Source organism: Sinohyriopsis cumingii, chromosome 1 (genome assembly GCF_028554795.1).
Source record: "Sinohyriopsis cumingii isolate HCF-2022 chromosome 1, ASM2855479v2, whole genome shotgun sequence".
Taxonomy (NCBI): domain Eukaryota; kingdom Metazoa; phylum Mollusca; class Bivalvia; order Unionida; family Unionidae; genus Sinohyriopsis; species Sinohyriopsis cumingii.
Window position 1 is genome coordinate 125,541,353 of NC_142961.1, and position 18,450 is coordinate 125,559,802.

The following is an 18,450-nucleotide window of genomic DNA, read 5'->3' on the forward strand; positions in this document are numbered from 1 at the left end:
GACACAATAAGATGACCAGGATTTGGGTGTAAGTTTGCTTCCTGATCTTTATAAGGTGAAAAGGCCACGTCATTAACATGTTCACAAATATTATCTTAAAGTAAAACCCACAGCCATGGAGAAAAGTAAGCTATCTAAACATTGTTTACAAATGACCATCAGTTGTTGTTGTTGTTGCTGTAGGGTTTAATGCCATTTTTCAGCACAAGATAGGCTATACATGGCGGCCAGTATTAATGGTTGAGGAAGAACCCGGGAATACCCCGGAAAGAACCACCGACCCACGAGAAGCTACTGGCAAGCTTTCTCACATATCCACATTGGATGAGCCCTAAATGACCATCAGCTTAAACTACAAACTACAATCATGGATAAAAGTTAAGCTTACAATATATAAAGATATTCAACACAATATTATGAAAAGTTTTAAAATATGTACATTTTCATAACCGATTATTGCCCAGTGTCGTGGGAAAATGGGGCAAAAAATCAGAAGCAATGATGGGATCATGTTATATCTGAATTCATGTTATAACAAAGCATATTACTCTGGCGTTCCCCTGTATTTTTTTCCTCCCTGCTACTATCACTATCAAATATAAACATACCAATATTTTCTGAAGTGTCAAGAGCAGAAGTCTCAACTTGTAGAGCGCCTTTAATAAATTTAGTGAAACTATCATCTGAAATGATTTGCACAAGTGAAATCAGAACCCAAGATAACAAAATTCTTGCACTCAGAAACATAATCAACAAAAAATTATGTCATCTAATTGGAAAGTTAGTAGACATTAGCCAATCATACATCAGAAATTTGAATTTAGTCTGAGTCTGAGTGTGAGAATTTTCAATGTTTGACCTACTGACCTGAGAATGGCCTTTGTAAAGTTCTCCTTGTCTGTTTTGGTGACCCTCACTGAAGGATAACCTTCCTTTTCCACAATTTCATGGAACCATGTCCTTACATATTCTGAATGGTGCTTGCTAAGAACAAACAACACATCTGCCACATGCTCCGTTACCATCCGAGGGGCCTCACCTCCTATGTTCTGACATGAAGAAAAATATGCATGATTATTGTATGGATTATCCTTTCCTCTTTTAAGTTTGATGAAGTATAAATATAATATGAATAGGCAAACTATGAACTTCATATTTCACTGTCCTTTCTAAAAAGCAACACCCAAAAATAGAGATCCAGACCCAATTACTGTGACAAATATCTACTTGTAGCTCTCAAAGTCTAATCCATAATTTTAGCCACCAGTCTGTTGTCATGCCCACATCAACTGGTCTAGCATCAACAGTTTTAAAAAACTCACAAAGCATGTACTAGACTATTCCAAGAGTCACTGGTCCTATAGTTAGCTGACAAACACACCCTTTCTACACCAACAGTAGTTTTCATGCATTATGTTGGTGTAGAATTCTTCATGTAAACCTTCATCTCTCTTAAGATTATCTAATGTAAAAATTTGGGTGATCATTAATCACATTGTTGTATTTTATCTGTCAACAATTCATCACAACATCAAAAACCCATTGGATTCACATGTAATAAACTTGTTTACAATAATAATAATACAGATGCATAAATTGAGTGTAGTACAGTAATATCATGTGCTTCTGTGCTATGGCTAAAGAACCTAATAAATGAATGGAATTCTGATGTGCACTATCTCTGCAGAAAAGTATCTGCCCCAAATTTCAATATCTGGAGCTGTACCCCATGTATCTGTGAAATAATTCATTATGGCCGTAGTGAAACTGTGGCAGTAATTAGCTCTGGTGATCAAATTAGCAACACTTTGCATTATTTACCCAAATATAGCCCACCCAAATGCAAACATTCCAGTTTCTGATTGACTCAGGCACAATCTATCCATCCACCTACCAATTACAGCCACAAGCACATACATAGGCAACATTATGGTCATGTTTGCTTATGCACACTTCAGGGTGCAGGGAAAACCTCCATGACAGCAACAGGCACCTGCCAATTTACAAGCATGAGAAGGATCTTTGTTATGTGTAGGACGAATTATCCCTGTACAGAAAACTGCTATTTAACATCCACATCTGAATGATGGCTCATAGTTTAGCATTTTACCTGGCATATGGAGGTGTCTGAAACCTGTGACCTTCTGCAACGGAGGTCAGTGAGCTAAGGACAAAGTCATCATTTCTTAATTCACCATCAAATCCAGGTCAATGCTTTTCACTTGAAATTATATGCAAAACAGTTTAATGAGACCCTGATCTCCTGGCACATTATATGATGGCAGATCTAAGACTACTACCCTGCTCAAAGCTGCATGCTCTACCTGAGCAAATACATGAGCTGATATAAGTATATCTAGCAGTCATTAGGCAATCCAGTCCACATCAACTCCATGACAGTCATACACTGGTGTATAATGAAACAATACTTTGACATGTCTGCACTTTTGATTGCCACAATTTTCAAGTGCAATTCAAGGTCAAAAGTTTAACCAAGCACAATGCAGACTGAACTGATTTAGCTTCATATGATGTCATACCCATCGTGAAAAAATCTGATGAAGTTTAAAAATACCTTAAAGCAAATTTTCTATTACTCAACAACCAGTGTGCAAATTTGCACACATTTATTCAACCACTTTCTGTGCTAATTATAACTGCAGAATTTCCCCTGATAGGAAGTTTCCCTTCATCACTTTAATCCTCGCAACATATGTCAAAGTTAAGAAAGTCATCCATTATCAATTTTTAAATTTAAAGCCATATCACTCCCTAAATTTAAATTCTTAGGAGGTGTCTTAAAAACATTTTGTTCTTCACATAAAGTCACCATGTCTTAGTGATACCCAAGACTTCCCATTTAATATGATACCCAAGTCTTACCATTCAATGATGATACCTAAGTCTTGCCATTTAATGGTGATATCCAAGTCTTGCCATGTAATGGTGACAACCAAGTCTTAACTGTGATTTCCAATGTCATGCCATTTAATGGTGATAGCCAAGTCTTGCAATTTAATGGTGATAACCAAGTCTTGCCATTTAATGGTGAGATAATAACCTACCCTTAGTATTCTATCCAGCAGAACCTGTCCATTTGCTACCACCATTTCCTGCACTGCAGGCACAGTTGACTGGGCCAGCAACTCTGCCTGAAATTGAAAAAAAAAAATTCCCCACAAAATCATGAAATGGGAACTACAGAGCCAGTGTGATTGCTTGAAATTTGGCATGAATTATGAATTAATCTGTAAAAATGTACAGTTCCCACAAAACTGACACCATGACATAGTGCAAATGATTATCTAACTTCTTATAAAAGTCATGAGTAAAGTTCAAATATGGAGTCATGAGAATAGTTCAAACATGGAGTCATGATAATAGTTCAAACATGGAGGCATGAGAATAATTCAAATATGGAGGCAAGATAATAGTTCAAATATGGAGGCATGAGAATAATTCAACTATGGAAGCATGAGAATAATTCAAATATGGAGGCATAAGAATAGTTCAAATGTGGAGGCATGAGAATAGTTCAAATATGGAGGCAAGATAATAGTTCTAATATGGAGGCATGAAAATAGTTCAAATATGGAGGCATGAGAATAGTTCTAATATGGAGGCATGAGAATAGTTCAAATATGGAGGCATGAGAATAGTTCAGATATGGAGGCATGAGAATGATGGAAGTAACTGGAAGTTTGGTTTATAAACAAGGTATTAAATTGTTAGAAATGTGTAAGGGAATTGGTGTCAGTTTAGCTGGACCCAACAAATGGATAAATGAAGTTTGGATTGAGGATCTACTGTACAACAGCTAAATGCCAATTATTTGGATGCACTGGCAGACATGGAGTTTACCGCACCTTTAAATGGAAGTTTGTTTACTTTCAACATATCCTACTGAACCAATGCTAAACCAAAACATAATGTATGATCCAGATTACTCTAGTTTTACATTTGACAAGCATTCATGTTATAAAACTCATTGCATACAAACCTCTACTATCTACATGTCCCAGCCATTTGTTTTCAAAATAAAAAGTGCAAATTTGATTTATTTTACACTGATTATGTAACAAGTTCTCGCAACTTATAGTAAGCAATATCCTTGGTCAAGATGTTGGTGAAAAGTGGTAATCTGTGATAGAGGAAATATAACCCCAGTGTAGATCAGTAACCTTAAATGAGCAATGTCTTTCAGCTTATATATGTGTGAACTAGAAATTGACCTTGGAACACAAAAGTACAAAGCACCATCCAGGTCCATCCAAGTAATTATTCATACTTCACAAGTTCCAATGTTGTTCACACCTGATCACTTCCATTTATGCATTATGGGATTGCAGACTACATGCAATATTTACTTACCTTCAAAACTGAAGAGCTTGACAATGTGCCAAAAAGTATGTACTTCCGATACTCAAGATTTGGCAATGGATAGTGAAGTCCAATAATTGTATATTTTGCAAAAAACCACATAACCACATATTAGCTTATTTTTATGAAGAATTTTACTCAGTTCAAATTACAATTAAGCCATATATTTGACTGACCAAAGTAAGTCAAAACAAACTAGGTAATGGTGCCAAGTGTTTGGAACTATTTTTGTTAGACACTTAACATACGTATCTGCCCAACTGCTTGGCAAAGAGATAATATCCAAAACTGCATAGTATGATCATAATCAGCAGGTAATTGAAGTGCTTACTTGGTGGGATAATTATAATTATTTCTAATAGGATCTATGGGAGTTCATTTTAAAATTTATTGCACAAACATTGTAAAAATAAAGCCAATCAAACCAACTAGCTTAATATTTGTTTATTAGTGTTGCTGTGTCACTGAAACTGAATTGGGGTGGCACAGTTTTTGCTAAATTTAATTCTTGCTTTCAAAATAAAAAGGGGGCCCCCAAGTGGCTGAGCGGTCCAAAGCGCTCACCGTTATGGATCACTGCCATCTCACCTCTGTCTACATGAGTTCGAGTCTCAGGCTCAGCTAATTTTGGTATGTGAGAAAGCCTGCCAGCAGCTTCTCGTTTGTTGGTGGTTCTTCCCTGGGTTTTCCAGGGTTCTTCCTCCACCAATTATACTGGCTGCCATGTATATCCTATCTTGTCCTGAAAAATGGAGTTAAACCCTAGAACAACAACAACAACAACAACAACAACAAAATAAAAAGTGTAAATCTGATTTATTTTACACTGATTATGTAAATAGTTCTCACAACTTATAGTAAGCAATCTCCTTGGATTAGATGTTGGTGAAAAGTGGTAATCTGTGACAAAGGAAATAAACCCCACAGTTAATTTTTGTTTTTTTAAAGAAACATTACTCACCAGGAACAGACAAGATGCTTTTACTGTATGGTTTTCTGCCATACTCATACCTATCACAGCTGCAAAAGGGAAAAAAGGGCCAAATCAGCAAAAAATTATAATCACTCTGCAAAACATTTACATGCATCATTAACAAGGGTTCTACAGAACATTATGTCTAACCTGCAAGAACCTTTTAAATACCATTACATAGCATCTTAACACTGTGGACACTTCTGCCGTCATGAACAATGCTACCAATATACAGTGATCCTACACAAGACAAATGTGTTATAGATCTGAATTGTTAACAAACTTGTCAATTTTCTTATCAACTTTTTCTGGGCCAACTCAGATTTTACAACTTATCTATCAATAGGCACCATGTAGCTTAGTATTTTGTTCATGTGCCACTAAGCTCTCTGCATAGTTATTACATTTATTTGCAGGACCTTTCTTCCTAACCCTACAGACCTGGCAACTTTCCACCAAGTCCTAAATCTCATCAGGCCACAAACAACAAAAGGGGCCCTGTCCATGTGTACACATAATGTAAATGCTAACAGGTGGGGTGTGTCCCATGCTGCATTTTATGCCAGCATTCACTAACACCTGGAATTGTAATAATGAAAAGGAATGTAACAAATAAAACAGTAAACTGGTGCAACAATTGGGTATGAATTACCTACCCTGACATTAGTTACTATCAGAAAGATGAAACAATAGAAGCACTAATTGCTGGCAGAAAACTCAGATGTTCAAAATCAATAAAAACACACATAGATGCCTGAAAATATATAAGGACTGGGGACACAGTAATAAATAAAACAAAAAGGATACACCTGACAGCAGAATTACCCAAAAATATGACTTAAATGATCAAGTATTTTATGTGATCTGCTGAACTGGCATATAATGAATCCAACGATTTGTTTAAGGAAATAATGTGAACATCAATACCAATCATGATATACACGTAGACACTATAATATATCATCATATGCAATCTATTCCCATTAAAATGACAAATTTACACAACTATATGACAAAAGGATGTGATTATGTATTGGGTAGGTTTGTGTGAAAAGGCACAATTCAGTTAAACAGAAAATGGAAATTAAAAACAAAAAACTGAAAAAGTTTTAAAGGTATCAAATATGTCATGTTTTACCTGCTTGAAAAACTTCAGATAAATTAAATGAGCCATTTAGAATCACATGCCTTGTCTTCTTCAAAATCTGAAAATCATAGAAAAGGCAATGAATATGATAATTATTGATATCAGTACTATTATAAAACACTACACAAAGCACACACATTGATATCAGTACTATTCTAAAACACTACACAAGGCATACACGTTGATATCAGTACTATTCTAAAACACTACACAAGGCACACACATTGATATCAGTACTATTCTAAAACACTACACAAGGCACACACATTGATATCAGTACTATTCTAAAACACTACACAAGGCACAAATGATGATATCAGTACTATTCTAAAACACTACACAAAGTATACACGATGATATCAGTGCTATTCTAAAACAGTACAGAAAGGACACAAGTTGACATCAGTACATGTACTATTCTAAAACTATATAGAAGGCACACATGTTGATATCAGTACTATTCTAAAACATTAGAGAAGGCACGCAAGTTTATATCAGTACTATTCTAAAACATTAGAGAAGGCACACAAGATGATATCAGTACTATTCTAAAACAGTACAAGAGTAATGGAAAACACATAGATTGACATCAGTACTATTCTAAAACAGTACAAGACTTATGGAAGGCACACAAACTGATATCAGTACTACTCTAAAACAGTTCAAGAGTAATGGAAAACACATAGATTGACATCAGTACTATTCTAAAACAGTACAAGACTTATGGAAGGCACACAAGTTGATATCAGTACTATTCTAAAACAGTACAAGAGTAATGGAAAACACATAGATTGACATCAGTACTATTCTAAAACAGTACAAGACTTATGGAAGGCACACAAACTGATATCAGTACTACTCTAAAACAGTACAAGACTTATGGAAGGCACAAAAGCTGATATCAGTACTATTCTAAAACAGTACAGAGTTATGGAAGGCACACAAACTGATATCAGTACTATTCTAAAACAGTACAAGAGTTATGGAAGGCACACAAACTGATATCAGTACTATTCTAAAACAGTACAAGAGTAATGGAAAACACATAGATTGATATCAGTACTTTCCTAAAACAATACAGGCACACAAATTGGTGTCAGTACTAATTTAAGTACAGGAGTAATGAAAGGCATATGGGCAGATATCAGTACTATTTTAAAACACTACAGGCACACAAACTGATATCAGTACTGTTATTAAACAGTACCGGACTTACGGAAGGCACACAGATTAATACAAGCACTATTCTAACAACACAGGAATAATGGAAGGCCCATAAGTTCATTTTAGTTTTGCTGATCAAATGTCATTTTTAAGACCTTAAATTGTAGGTTTGTGAAGATTACACATTTGAGAATGAAAACATATATAATATATAAAAACAGGTATGTGTGGTTTTGCAATCAACATCTTCCAAATTACCATCGTCACCTACTTAATGGTCATGCCATTTTACATGTCAAGTGCTATTCTTATCTGGGTCATACATTCAAATCAAATCTATCATATGTTGATGATATGATGAGACACTACAGACTTTTGTGCATTTAAGCAAACATAATTTTACATAAAGTTTAAAAAATGTCATTTGATTATTAAAATCTTACTGCTACACCATGTATTGCACACCCAATGGACAAAGTTTACTAAATGTATAAAATGAAGATTAGTTATTTCTTTCATAACAATGGTATGAATTTATTATTAGGCTTTCAAAGATAGAACAGTGATTCTATCATGTTTGTAAATCATAATAATTTCAAATAAGTACTTGTTTTCAATCAGGACAAGAATATCCAACAGTAAGAAACAGAGTTCTCCATATGATTTTGAAATTTGAAGTCCAAGACCCATTCCTTGGAAAAAAAGCTGAAGTCGAAACCTAAAACTATTAGTCTTAATAATGGTACCTTCCCCCCCCCCCATGTTGTGTAACCAATATATATGTCGTCAGATTGCTAACATTCATTCCTTTAGAAATATTTAGAATGAGGCCAAATAGCAAAATATTTGTGGTTCTGGTTACCCAACAAGCCCTATTTTTTTCTTCTGCCTTTTGTCTGAAAAACTACCTTAAATAAATTAAACTACCAACAAAATCAACAATCAAAGTTTATTTCAGATGCAAATGACAAGTTTTCTAGCATATGCTTAATTTAAATGAGTCCAGACAAACATACAAAAAAAATGGCCTACCAACCTGCCTACCCTAACCTTTTGTACAATGTAACCAGAACCACACATATTTTTTTTATTTGGCCTAATAATACATTAATGATAAATAAGGGCTGTTGATAACAAAGATAATTGTTATTATTTATGATATTAAAACTAACAATTCTCAATGCCTGGAACTCAATTATATTTCAGAACATGAAAGCCACTCGAAACAGAAACAAATGACCACATGACACTCACAGTTTTCCATTTCATCTTTATGCAACACAGCATGCTACATTCACATTCTTCTTAAATAAACTTAAAAAATTTCTCAACACTGGTAATGATAAAATCCTTAATTTCTGAACCTCGTGTTCCTTGGATTGCCATTTCATTTTTCTTCCACAGCCATGATACCATATAAACAAAGCTAATAATGTTCCATTGTTTCTTGCTTTTTGGCCCATGGGACTGTCCTATTCCAAATGAATAAAGTTAATAATGTTCCACTGTTTCTTGCTTTCTGGCCTATGGGACTGTCCTATTCCATATGAATAAAATTATTAATGTTCCACTGTTTCTTGCATTTTTGCCCATGGGACTGTCCTATTCCATATAAAGCTAATAATGTTCCACTGTTTCTCAATTTCTGGCCCATAGGACTGTCCTATTCCAAATGAATAAAGTTAATAATGTTCCACTGTTTCTTGCTTCTGGCCTATGGGACTGTCCTATTCCATATGAATAAAATTATGAATGTTCCACTGTTTCTTGCATTTTTGCCCATGGGACTGTCCTATTCCATATAAAGCTAATAATGTTCCACTGTTTCTCAATTTTTGGCCCATGGGACTGTCCTATTCCACATGAATAAAGTTCATAATGTTCCAATGTTTCTCAATTTTTGTGGCCCATAGGACTGTCCTATGCCATATAGATAAAGCTAATAATGTTCCACTGTTTTTCGATTTATGGCCCATGGGACTGTCCTGTTTCATATAAATAAAGCTAATAATATTCCACTGTTTCTTGCTTTTTGGCCCATTGGACTGTCCTATTCTGCTATTTCTTGCTTTTTTGCCCATGGGACTGTCCTATTCCATATGAATAAAGTTCATAATGTTCCACTGTTTCTTGCTTTTTTGCCCATGGGACTGTCCTATTCCATATAAAGCTAATAATGTTCCACTGTTTCTCAATTTTTGGCCCATGGGACTGTCCTATTCCATATGAATAAAGTTCATAATGTTCCAATGTTTCTCAATTTTTGTGGCCCATAGGGCTGTCCTATGCCATATAGATAAAGCTAATAATGTTCCACTGTTTTTCGATTTATGGCCCATGGGACTGTCCCGTTTCATATAAATAAAGCTAATAATATTCCACTGTTTCTTGCTTTTTGGCCCATTGGACTGTCCTATTCTGCTATTTCTTGCTTTTTTGCCCATGGGACTGTCCTATTCCATATAAATAAAGTTAATAATGTTCCACTGTTTCTCACTTTTTGGCCCATGGGACTGTCTTATTCCATATGATTACAATTATTAATGTTCCACTGTTTCTTGCTTTTTGACCCATGGGACTGTCCTATTCAATGACTCATTGCATGAATCTTTCAGTATCTGGTGTTGTTTTCTTTATCAAAACTTTATGCATCTACTAATTTCTGTCAGCTAGTCTCATGACAATCATGCTCACCTGCAGCCTTCCACTTAGAACCAAAGAACTTAGGTAAACTTGCCATTGGAAAAGTACACATATGATAATCACTAAGAAACAAATATGTACATGACTCCAAAAAACAACTGACTTTTGAATGATTTATGATGATTAATATGGGAGTTAGTGTTCCTCTGACAAACAAAATAAGTCACAAAATCTTGACGCTGGTTTTCTAAGTACTGTATACGATAAAATGCAACTGTTCCAAACATCACATAAAGATTAATAATAAGATTGTTATGTGTAATGTTTATCAAAGTCAGGTGCCAAATCACATGGGTGTGTAATTAGTCTTTTGATCAGAATGATCACGAGGAACTGACGCTAGGTTAACAGGTGTCTTAATTTCCTTGTCTGCCAAGATCTAACTTTTTCAGCTTCAACTAATCTTGAACTTTGTTTGATAGTTTGCGCATTGCATGACTGACACTAGCTTTGCAAAAACAAATAAAATATAAGAGACTTTTGCCAATAAAACATACTTGTATACTGAGGACTCAGCTGTTGAAATTTTCATGCATCCAAAACTAATAAGTATGCGGACATTTATTTGGATTTTGGCATCCAAGAAACCGTGAGAATTATACATTGAAATCTCTGTGAAACTATGATATTCATTTTAATCATAAGTTTATTGACAACTTGAACATGAAACTGGCTATGACCTGCATGTCAAGACCGCTCCCTCAGCTTATGGTAAACTGTGTTGTACATAACCCACTGTACAGCCCCGAGGTTATGGTAAACTGTGTTGTACATGACTCACTGTATACCCATAAGCTTATGGTAAACTGTGTTAAACATCACTCAGGGATCATCCCCCAAGCTTATGATAAACTGTGTTGTACATGACTCAGTGATCACCCCCAAGCTTATGGTAAACTATGTTGTACATCACTCAGTGATCACTCACAAGCTTATGGTAAACTGTGTTGTTTATGACTCAGTGCCCTCCCCCAAGCTAACGTCAAATTTTGTTGCACACAAGACTCAGTGTAAACCCCCAAACTTACGGTAACTTGTGTTGTATATGACTAAATGCCATCTACAAGGTTACAGTAACTTGTGTTGTACATGACCCCGTGTTCATGCCAAAGTTTGCAGTAAATTGTGTTGTACATTACCCAATGTCCACCCCCGATCTTACAGTATTATGTGTTGTATGTGACTCAGTGTCCACCCCCAAACTTACAGTAAATTATGTTGGACATTACTGTGTCCAACTGATTTGAGAAACTGACCACATTCCTGATGTATAATAAGCTAGAACACTGACATTCAGTTAGAGTAGATCGGATGGATATGCACAGGGATGTCCAACTAATTGCAAATGGGCTTCTGTCAATGCAGTTTCAATAAAAAGGGTAACATATAAAAATATCTAATTATCCTTGTAGTTTATATATTCTTCATAAAATTTCAACGGAACATATATAAATGTAGAAAACAAGTCCACAAAACAAATTTATGGTTAAAGAAATATGGATAGAATTTATGCAATATTAACTCAATACACTATACTGAACAAACAATTTCCTTTATTAACTCTGGAAATTATGAGTTGTGTTTCATTATTCCACATGTGTGCACTCAAGCATCCTTTTTTAAAACATCTATGACCATTGATTTCTATGTGTGTGATTTGGATTTTGTAATGTAGCTTTAAAACTTTTTTAGCCATATAGCTACGATGTCTGCATGGCCAAGTGGTCTAAAGCGCTCTCTGTCATGGAATACTGCCATCTCACCTCTGTCTGCACGTGTTTGAGTCTCGAGCTTGGCCAATGTGGATAGGTGAGAAAGGTTGCCGGTAGTTTCTTGTGGGTTGGTGGTTCTTTCCAGGGTTTTCTCAGGTTCTTCCTCCACCATTAATACTGTTTGCCATCTATAGCCTATCTTGTGCTGAAAAATGGCGTAAAACCCTATAACAACAACAATGATGTCTGCATTGTGGGAGTTTATAGTGATGTCTAGCACTGGGGTATCATGCCACAGACATGAAGCATGATGTCCCACCCAGTCACATTATCCTGACACCAGGCCAACCAGTCCTAAACTAACCTCTTAATGTTGAGTGCCTAACAAGGCAGCTGTTAGTGTATTTTTTATAAGTCTTTGGTATGACTTGACCAGGGTTCAAACCCATGACATCCCATATCTAAGGTGGATGCTCTAACCACTAGGCCACCAGAGTGGTCTCTATGACCATTGAAGATTTTCTCGTTGCCAAACGTTGTAAATAATCATAACTATACATATAAATTAATTACAACAGGAATTAAAATTGAGAGACAAAGTATTGCTAACCTGTAAATTAAGTTAGGAATTTCAATTGAGAGACAAAGTGTTGCTAACCGGTAAATTAAGATAGGAATTTAAATTTGGAGACAAAGTGTTGCTAACCTGTAAATTAAGTTAGGAATTTAAATTAAGAGACAAAGGGCTGCTAACCTGATTCATAAGCGTCATGAAACCCTCCACAACATCTGTATACATCTGTACATCTGAAATGAGAAATTCGCAAGTTTGCTCTTATTTTTTCTCTCACAGGAATGTAAATAAGCAATGAGGGTTTTTGTGGAACTATATGGAATATGATCATACTAAACAAACCTTGCAGGTTTTAAAATTCCAAAACTGACTGATTCTATTTTGAACATGAAATAATAAATACAACTAATTCTAAATTAGACTTGGGACATAAAACATAGAGACATTATTCACAACTATTAAAATACTGTGATGAATTCTTGAAAGTTTAAAGGAACATTTCTAATTTAATATGATCTATTACCCAATGTAAATAAGTGGCTATTAAATTCATCAAATATATTATAATACAATGTACCTATTAACTTAGCTCAAAAGTATTACTAAGGAGTTAAAAACTGACCAAAAATATCTTGCCGTAACAAAGGCAAAATCTCTAAGTTACTAATATAAACTACAGTAAGACCCTGCAATGGCATGATGGTCAGGGTTCACAGTGACATCATAATATCTAACACACTAGTGTATTCCCTAGGCTCTATAAATTCGGTACAGGAAGGAGTGTACTGTGGGGACATAGCTCATACTTCTTTGGCAGTTAAAATCTTAAATCTATACATATTAAATGATAAATAGTGAAAACATATTCATTACATATTTAATGCTGTGGTTTCAATAAGTACCAATTTTTGAGGATTACATTCTTGCCCCGAACCAACAAATTTATAGACCCAACAAAAATTAGCCACATGTGATATAGAAACCAGAGCAAAGAAAGAGCATACAGTATTGAAAAATTAGTATTGATGAAAATAGAAGAAAGAATAATAACTAACTCAACTACATGAAAATTAGATTTAATACTCATTCAAACCAATCCTTCATTCAACAGCTGTCAAAAAATTTAAAGCTGCCTGAAACCATCCATGTCTCGTTTTATCCATGCATGTTTAATTCAAATAAACAAGGTGGCTGCAAAGTTGAAGAACTAAAGCTTAAAGCACAATTAAAAACGAAACAATGTAATGTAGATACATAAATTACAGCAGATCACTGAAGTTCACACCTTAGTGATTTTCAGACATCATGATAGGTCTTTTGGTGAAAACCCCATGTATATTCAGGCACTGTATCTATAACAAGAATTTCAAGATAACCATCATGGTGGCCACATTGAGTCCCAGATTTGCACTGTTATCATTCAGGACCAAACTGATACTATCAATAGTCTTTTGGGGAAAACCCTATGCTGATATGACCATTAATATAGATTTTCAAGATCGCTGCCACGTTCTTTATGACCACCCAGATATCATCAGATGTCTTTCAGTGAAGAGCCTCTGTTGATATGAATATCAATCCAAGAGGAGTATAGGAATTTGAAAGAAACAGTTCTGTTGTTGTTGTTGTAGGGTTTAACGCCATTTTTCAGCACATGATAGGCTATACATGGCGGCCAGTATTAATGTTGGAGGAAGAACCTGGGAAAACTCAGTAAAGAACCACCAACCCACAAGAAGCTAGAATGTAGCAGTTCTGGTTACCATAGTGGCACCATTTTCATTTAGGACCAACTACACCTTTGGATTAATGAGTGTGCAATGTTTTTTGCAATCCTCCAAGCGCTTTAAGGGAAATAATGATGACATAGCCTATGTTAATGGATGGAAAACAATTGATGAGCGATAACAGGCTTCTTCTGGTCTATGACAAGTGGAGTTAAAAATTTACTTTCTCTTCTGAATTCATTCACATTAACATTTGGATAAGAGGTAATTGGAGTAGGAAATGCATATGCATCTAACCTTTACCATGATGACCCTTTGAGGGAGATTTGATTCGAGTCACTCCATAATGCAAAAGTCCTAATACGTAGGTAGCATATCTGATGGTCTGCATCCCAGTAAAGAGAAAGAATTACATTTTTTTACCAAGGAAAAATCAAGGTGAATATCAGTGAAAGCTATAAATCCATACATATGAGGTTGTGCAGTCGCTAACTTGGTCATGCAGTTATCTGTTTTGCAACCACTGAAGCCAACAGGTTAAATTCCATTCTCTGTGATGCTAGCCTTTGAAGATAAAACCTTCAAAAGGCTGACTGTGTATGGCAGTCAATGGCTTCACTGTCTCAGACTAAAATCCAGGGTTTGAATGCAAAGCTTGCAGAGATTGCTTTAATTTCATAAACTGAAATTTTCCTGAAACTGATCTGTTGCTAAGACTTCAGAATCTGCCTAGCATATCATTCACTTAAGCCAAGATGTCAAGGGTTATGTAATGTACTAAAACAAAAAGGCATTTCTGGGTCACATACTGTTTTCTGTGTGTTTGAGGGAGTGCCTGCAAACACTGACCAGATCTTGCATCATTTTCTCTCCCAAAATATAACCAAGGAGAATGAATGAACAACTTCTCACTGCCTGCAAATGGGGAGTTTTTCTTGGTTATAAAGCCCAGTCACATCATTAGAACCAATGAACTATCAACTCTGAAGTGGAGATCGTTCATGTCCATTGAAAAGATATGCAACTCATTCACCTTGCTAGGGCTATCAAACCCCATTTTGTAAGACTGCAGCTTCAGTGATGTTCTAGCCTCAAAGCTTGTGAGATTATCACCACAATCTAAGGGTGAAATTCCATTCTGTGCAAGACTCTCCTGACAAAAGTCAAGCATGTAGGAGGAGCCTGTTGATGCTGGGATGGAAACTTGTGACCTGTGTTGCTTTATCAGGTTGGAAGATGCAGGGATTTTCAATGGAAGATCTATTGCTTGATCAAGTATATTTGTTCACTAAGATAAGTCCCATATGACATCAGTTATCAGAACCAATTTGAAGTTATGACCTCTCACTTTCTATATTAAAAGCTCAACTGTTGGAGGAAAGGCGTAGCCCCAAAACTAGTCCCAAATGATTGATAGAGCATCCATGTCCAATCTTCTGGGCCCAGGGACTGAAGAGATGAAGGTAGGAAAGTAGATGGTTCCACCTCATTGCATCACTGTACAGAAGGCCTGCCAAGAATGTGACATTAAGCCTTCCAGGAATGTTTTCTGACCGGTATAAGCATAAATCACCAGAGATGCCTGGATTGCAGTTCAAACAAACTGTTTGCACTTCATGCACTTAGCTATATTTATTGTATTGATGTAAATAGTGAAAACAATGCAATGGCATGCATACACATTTGATACATACCAGTGAAGCATCATTTTAAACTTACTGTGAACTGGATGCTAATAACCAGAAATGCCAATGCAAATTACATACATGACCTTATATCATATAATAAGAGCAAATTGCTTGACAGATTTCATATGCAAATTGAACTGATGTACCACAGATCGTAAAACATGCATCTAACATTGCACCAGCATATTATTTTACAGACCTGCCAACTCTTACAATTTTGCCGCAAGTCTTAGAAAAATTACCCTTAAAATATGAACTTACGGCATACTAGCAAAAACTATGGAAAAATGCTGGTTGCCAAAAATTCCAGATAATTGGTTCATCCGTGTTTTATTTGGATCCAGGTTTCATACTAGAATTAGTGAAATTAGTCAGGGAACCACACTAACTTTACAGCAGCACCCCAGATGCTTAAAACTGCACCTATTTGTTCATGGGAAGCATCTGCATAATCAAATTGTTGATTATAGAATTTTATAAAATGGCGTCCAGAAAGCAATGCATGTTTAAGACGAAAGGGAAAATAAGCTTATAGAAAAGTGTTAATAATCAACACAGAAGAATGAAAAGGAGCATTCAGATTCTTGTCAATAAAAGCTGGAAAGGACACAATTATGTTTATTGGATATCACGTGCCAATTTGAATATGTCTCGTGGTGGGAAATATGATTGCCATCATCATGTGAAATGGAAAAGAATTTCCAAGAATTATGTCAAGTTGATAGATAGCAACAAGACATTGAGCTGTATAGGGTTTGGAACTAGAGTTTGTGCAACTTTGCTAGTGGCAAATAAAGTCTATGCGTACTTTACAAACATTTCAGTTGAACATAATGTTTATCATCGATTCGTCGATCTTTTAATTATGTTTGCCGGCTTTACAGTAATAGTTATTGATATTTTGTTACATCTTACTGAAAACTGGTCAGTCTTACAGAAAAAAATCAGCTGCCTTACTGAGACGGCCTCATCAGGGTTGGAAGGTCTGAATTTTTTATCATAATATAACAGAAGAAGTGCAAAATATTCATCATCAATGATTAAAGAACAAGAAATAGGCAGAAATATAGCTGGAATCAACTGGTTACAGGAATAATGATGCAAGGAAACTTATCATATGGAATGCAAAAAACTAAGAATGCAGCTCCTGTGACTTTGACTTGTCACTCCAAAAGGAAAATAACAGTTTAGATCAAGTGACCTTTAGTTTGGGCCTTGCAATACCAAAATCAAAATAGGCTTCTGTTGCTACTGATGGGTAAGTCATGAAGTTAAAGAAAAATGATCAAAACTGAATTTGTATTTTAGAAACAACCATTTCTACAGAACGATGGATAAACATATGGACACTGCTATCACAGCATCTCTAATGAACCTTCGAGGAGATACAAAAAAATCATAATTGTGCAAAATGTAAATTTTTCAATTTATAATATTCTGAAAGAGAAAGAATTGAGGAGAAAGGTAAAACCACCACATTCAAATAACAACAAAAATAAACCCAGTGTCCATGTTCATCACTGTGTACCCAAGTTCGGTTAGAAGTTACAACTTACCCGAACGAAACAGCTGTAACGTCTTGCTCACTACTGAACTAAGAAGAACTTGAACCACGGGTGCAAACTGGGAATCAGCATGGAACATTATGATTAACTGACAAAAGACAAGAAAATAAAATTTATGAGCAAGATGAGAAAAAAGTCAAATGATACAATAATCATTGAGTCAATCAAAAAGTGAATGATCCATGCACCCTTTAAGTGCAGGCACAGTAGATTCTAACATCCAACATTGAAAAACAATTAAGGATATAACTCCCTTTATACAGTATGGACTTAAGAAAGATTAAAAAATTTAGAAACTAAGATCTTTCCCCAAATTATTGTTTAATGGCTAAAATAAGATAATAAAACCTGTTTTGTACTACTGGATAATACAATCAAGTCAAGAATCAAGCTAAGAAAATATTAAACAGGAATTGTGGCCTACAAACATAATTGTTAACTAATGTAGTATTCTAGCCTCATTGGCGGAAAAAAGGAATCAAATTTATATTGGAGTTGCAAGAAAAGAAAAAAACATTGTCACAGTGAAGTTTGGTGTACGTAAAACTTATATTATATAAGCTCATTGGACAGGAAATATTTCTTTGCTTCACACAGTATGATTCAGTGACTAACAAACAGAACATATTTTTTTACACATTTCTTTACCAACAGTTGAATTGGGAGTTATTGTTTAATTCTGGTTATGTCATTAATGCAAACAGATAAACTTTTACTGTTATATATTATTAAAGTAAATCAAGTCAGAGTAGACAAGTGTGCTGCACTATATTATTCCAATCAACAAATAATATTTTTACCCTGCAACCTGATTAAA

At 35.2% G+C, this 18,450-nt stretch overlaps 1 protein-coding gene across 1 annotated transcript in view; it reads right to left on the reverse strand.

The window, feature by feature from the left end:
- The window catches only part of LOC149807822 (importin-13-like), a 141,532-nt gene that overhangs the window by 13,053 nt on the left and 110,029 nt on the right, over positions 1 to 18,450 (reverse strand). Inside the window, exons 23-28 of the mRNA XM_089971003.1 lie at positions 17,625 to 17,721; positions 12,834 to 12,886; positions 6,492 to 6,558; positions 5,342 to 5,400; positions 3,066 to 3,152; positions 868 to 1,049 (exon numbers count right to left, since the gene is read on the reverse strand). Of these exons, the coding sequence (XP_089827129.1) occupies positions 868 to 1,049; positions 3,066 to 3,152; positions 5,342 to 5,400; positions 6,492 to 6,558; positions 12,834 to 12,886; positions 17,625 to 17,721 (545 nt within the window). The remainder of the gene's footprint in view (positions 1 to 867; positions 1,050 to 3,065; positions 3,153 to 5,341; positions 5,401 to 6,491; positions 6,559 to 12,833; positions 12,887 to 17,624; positions 17,722 to 18,450) is intronic.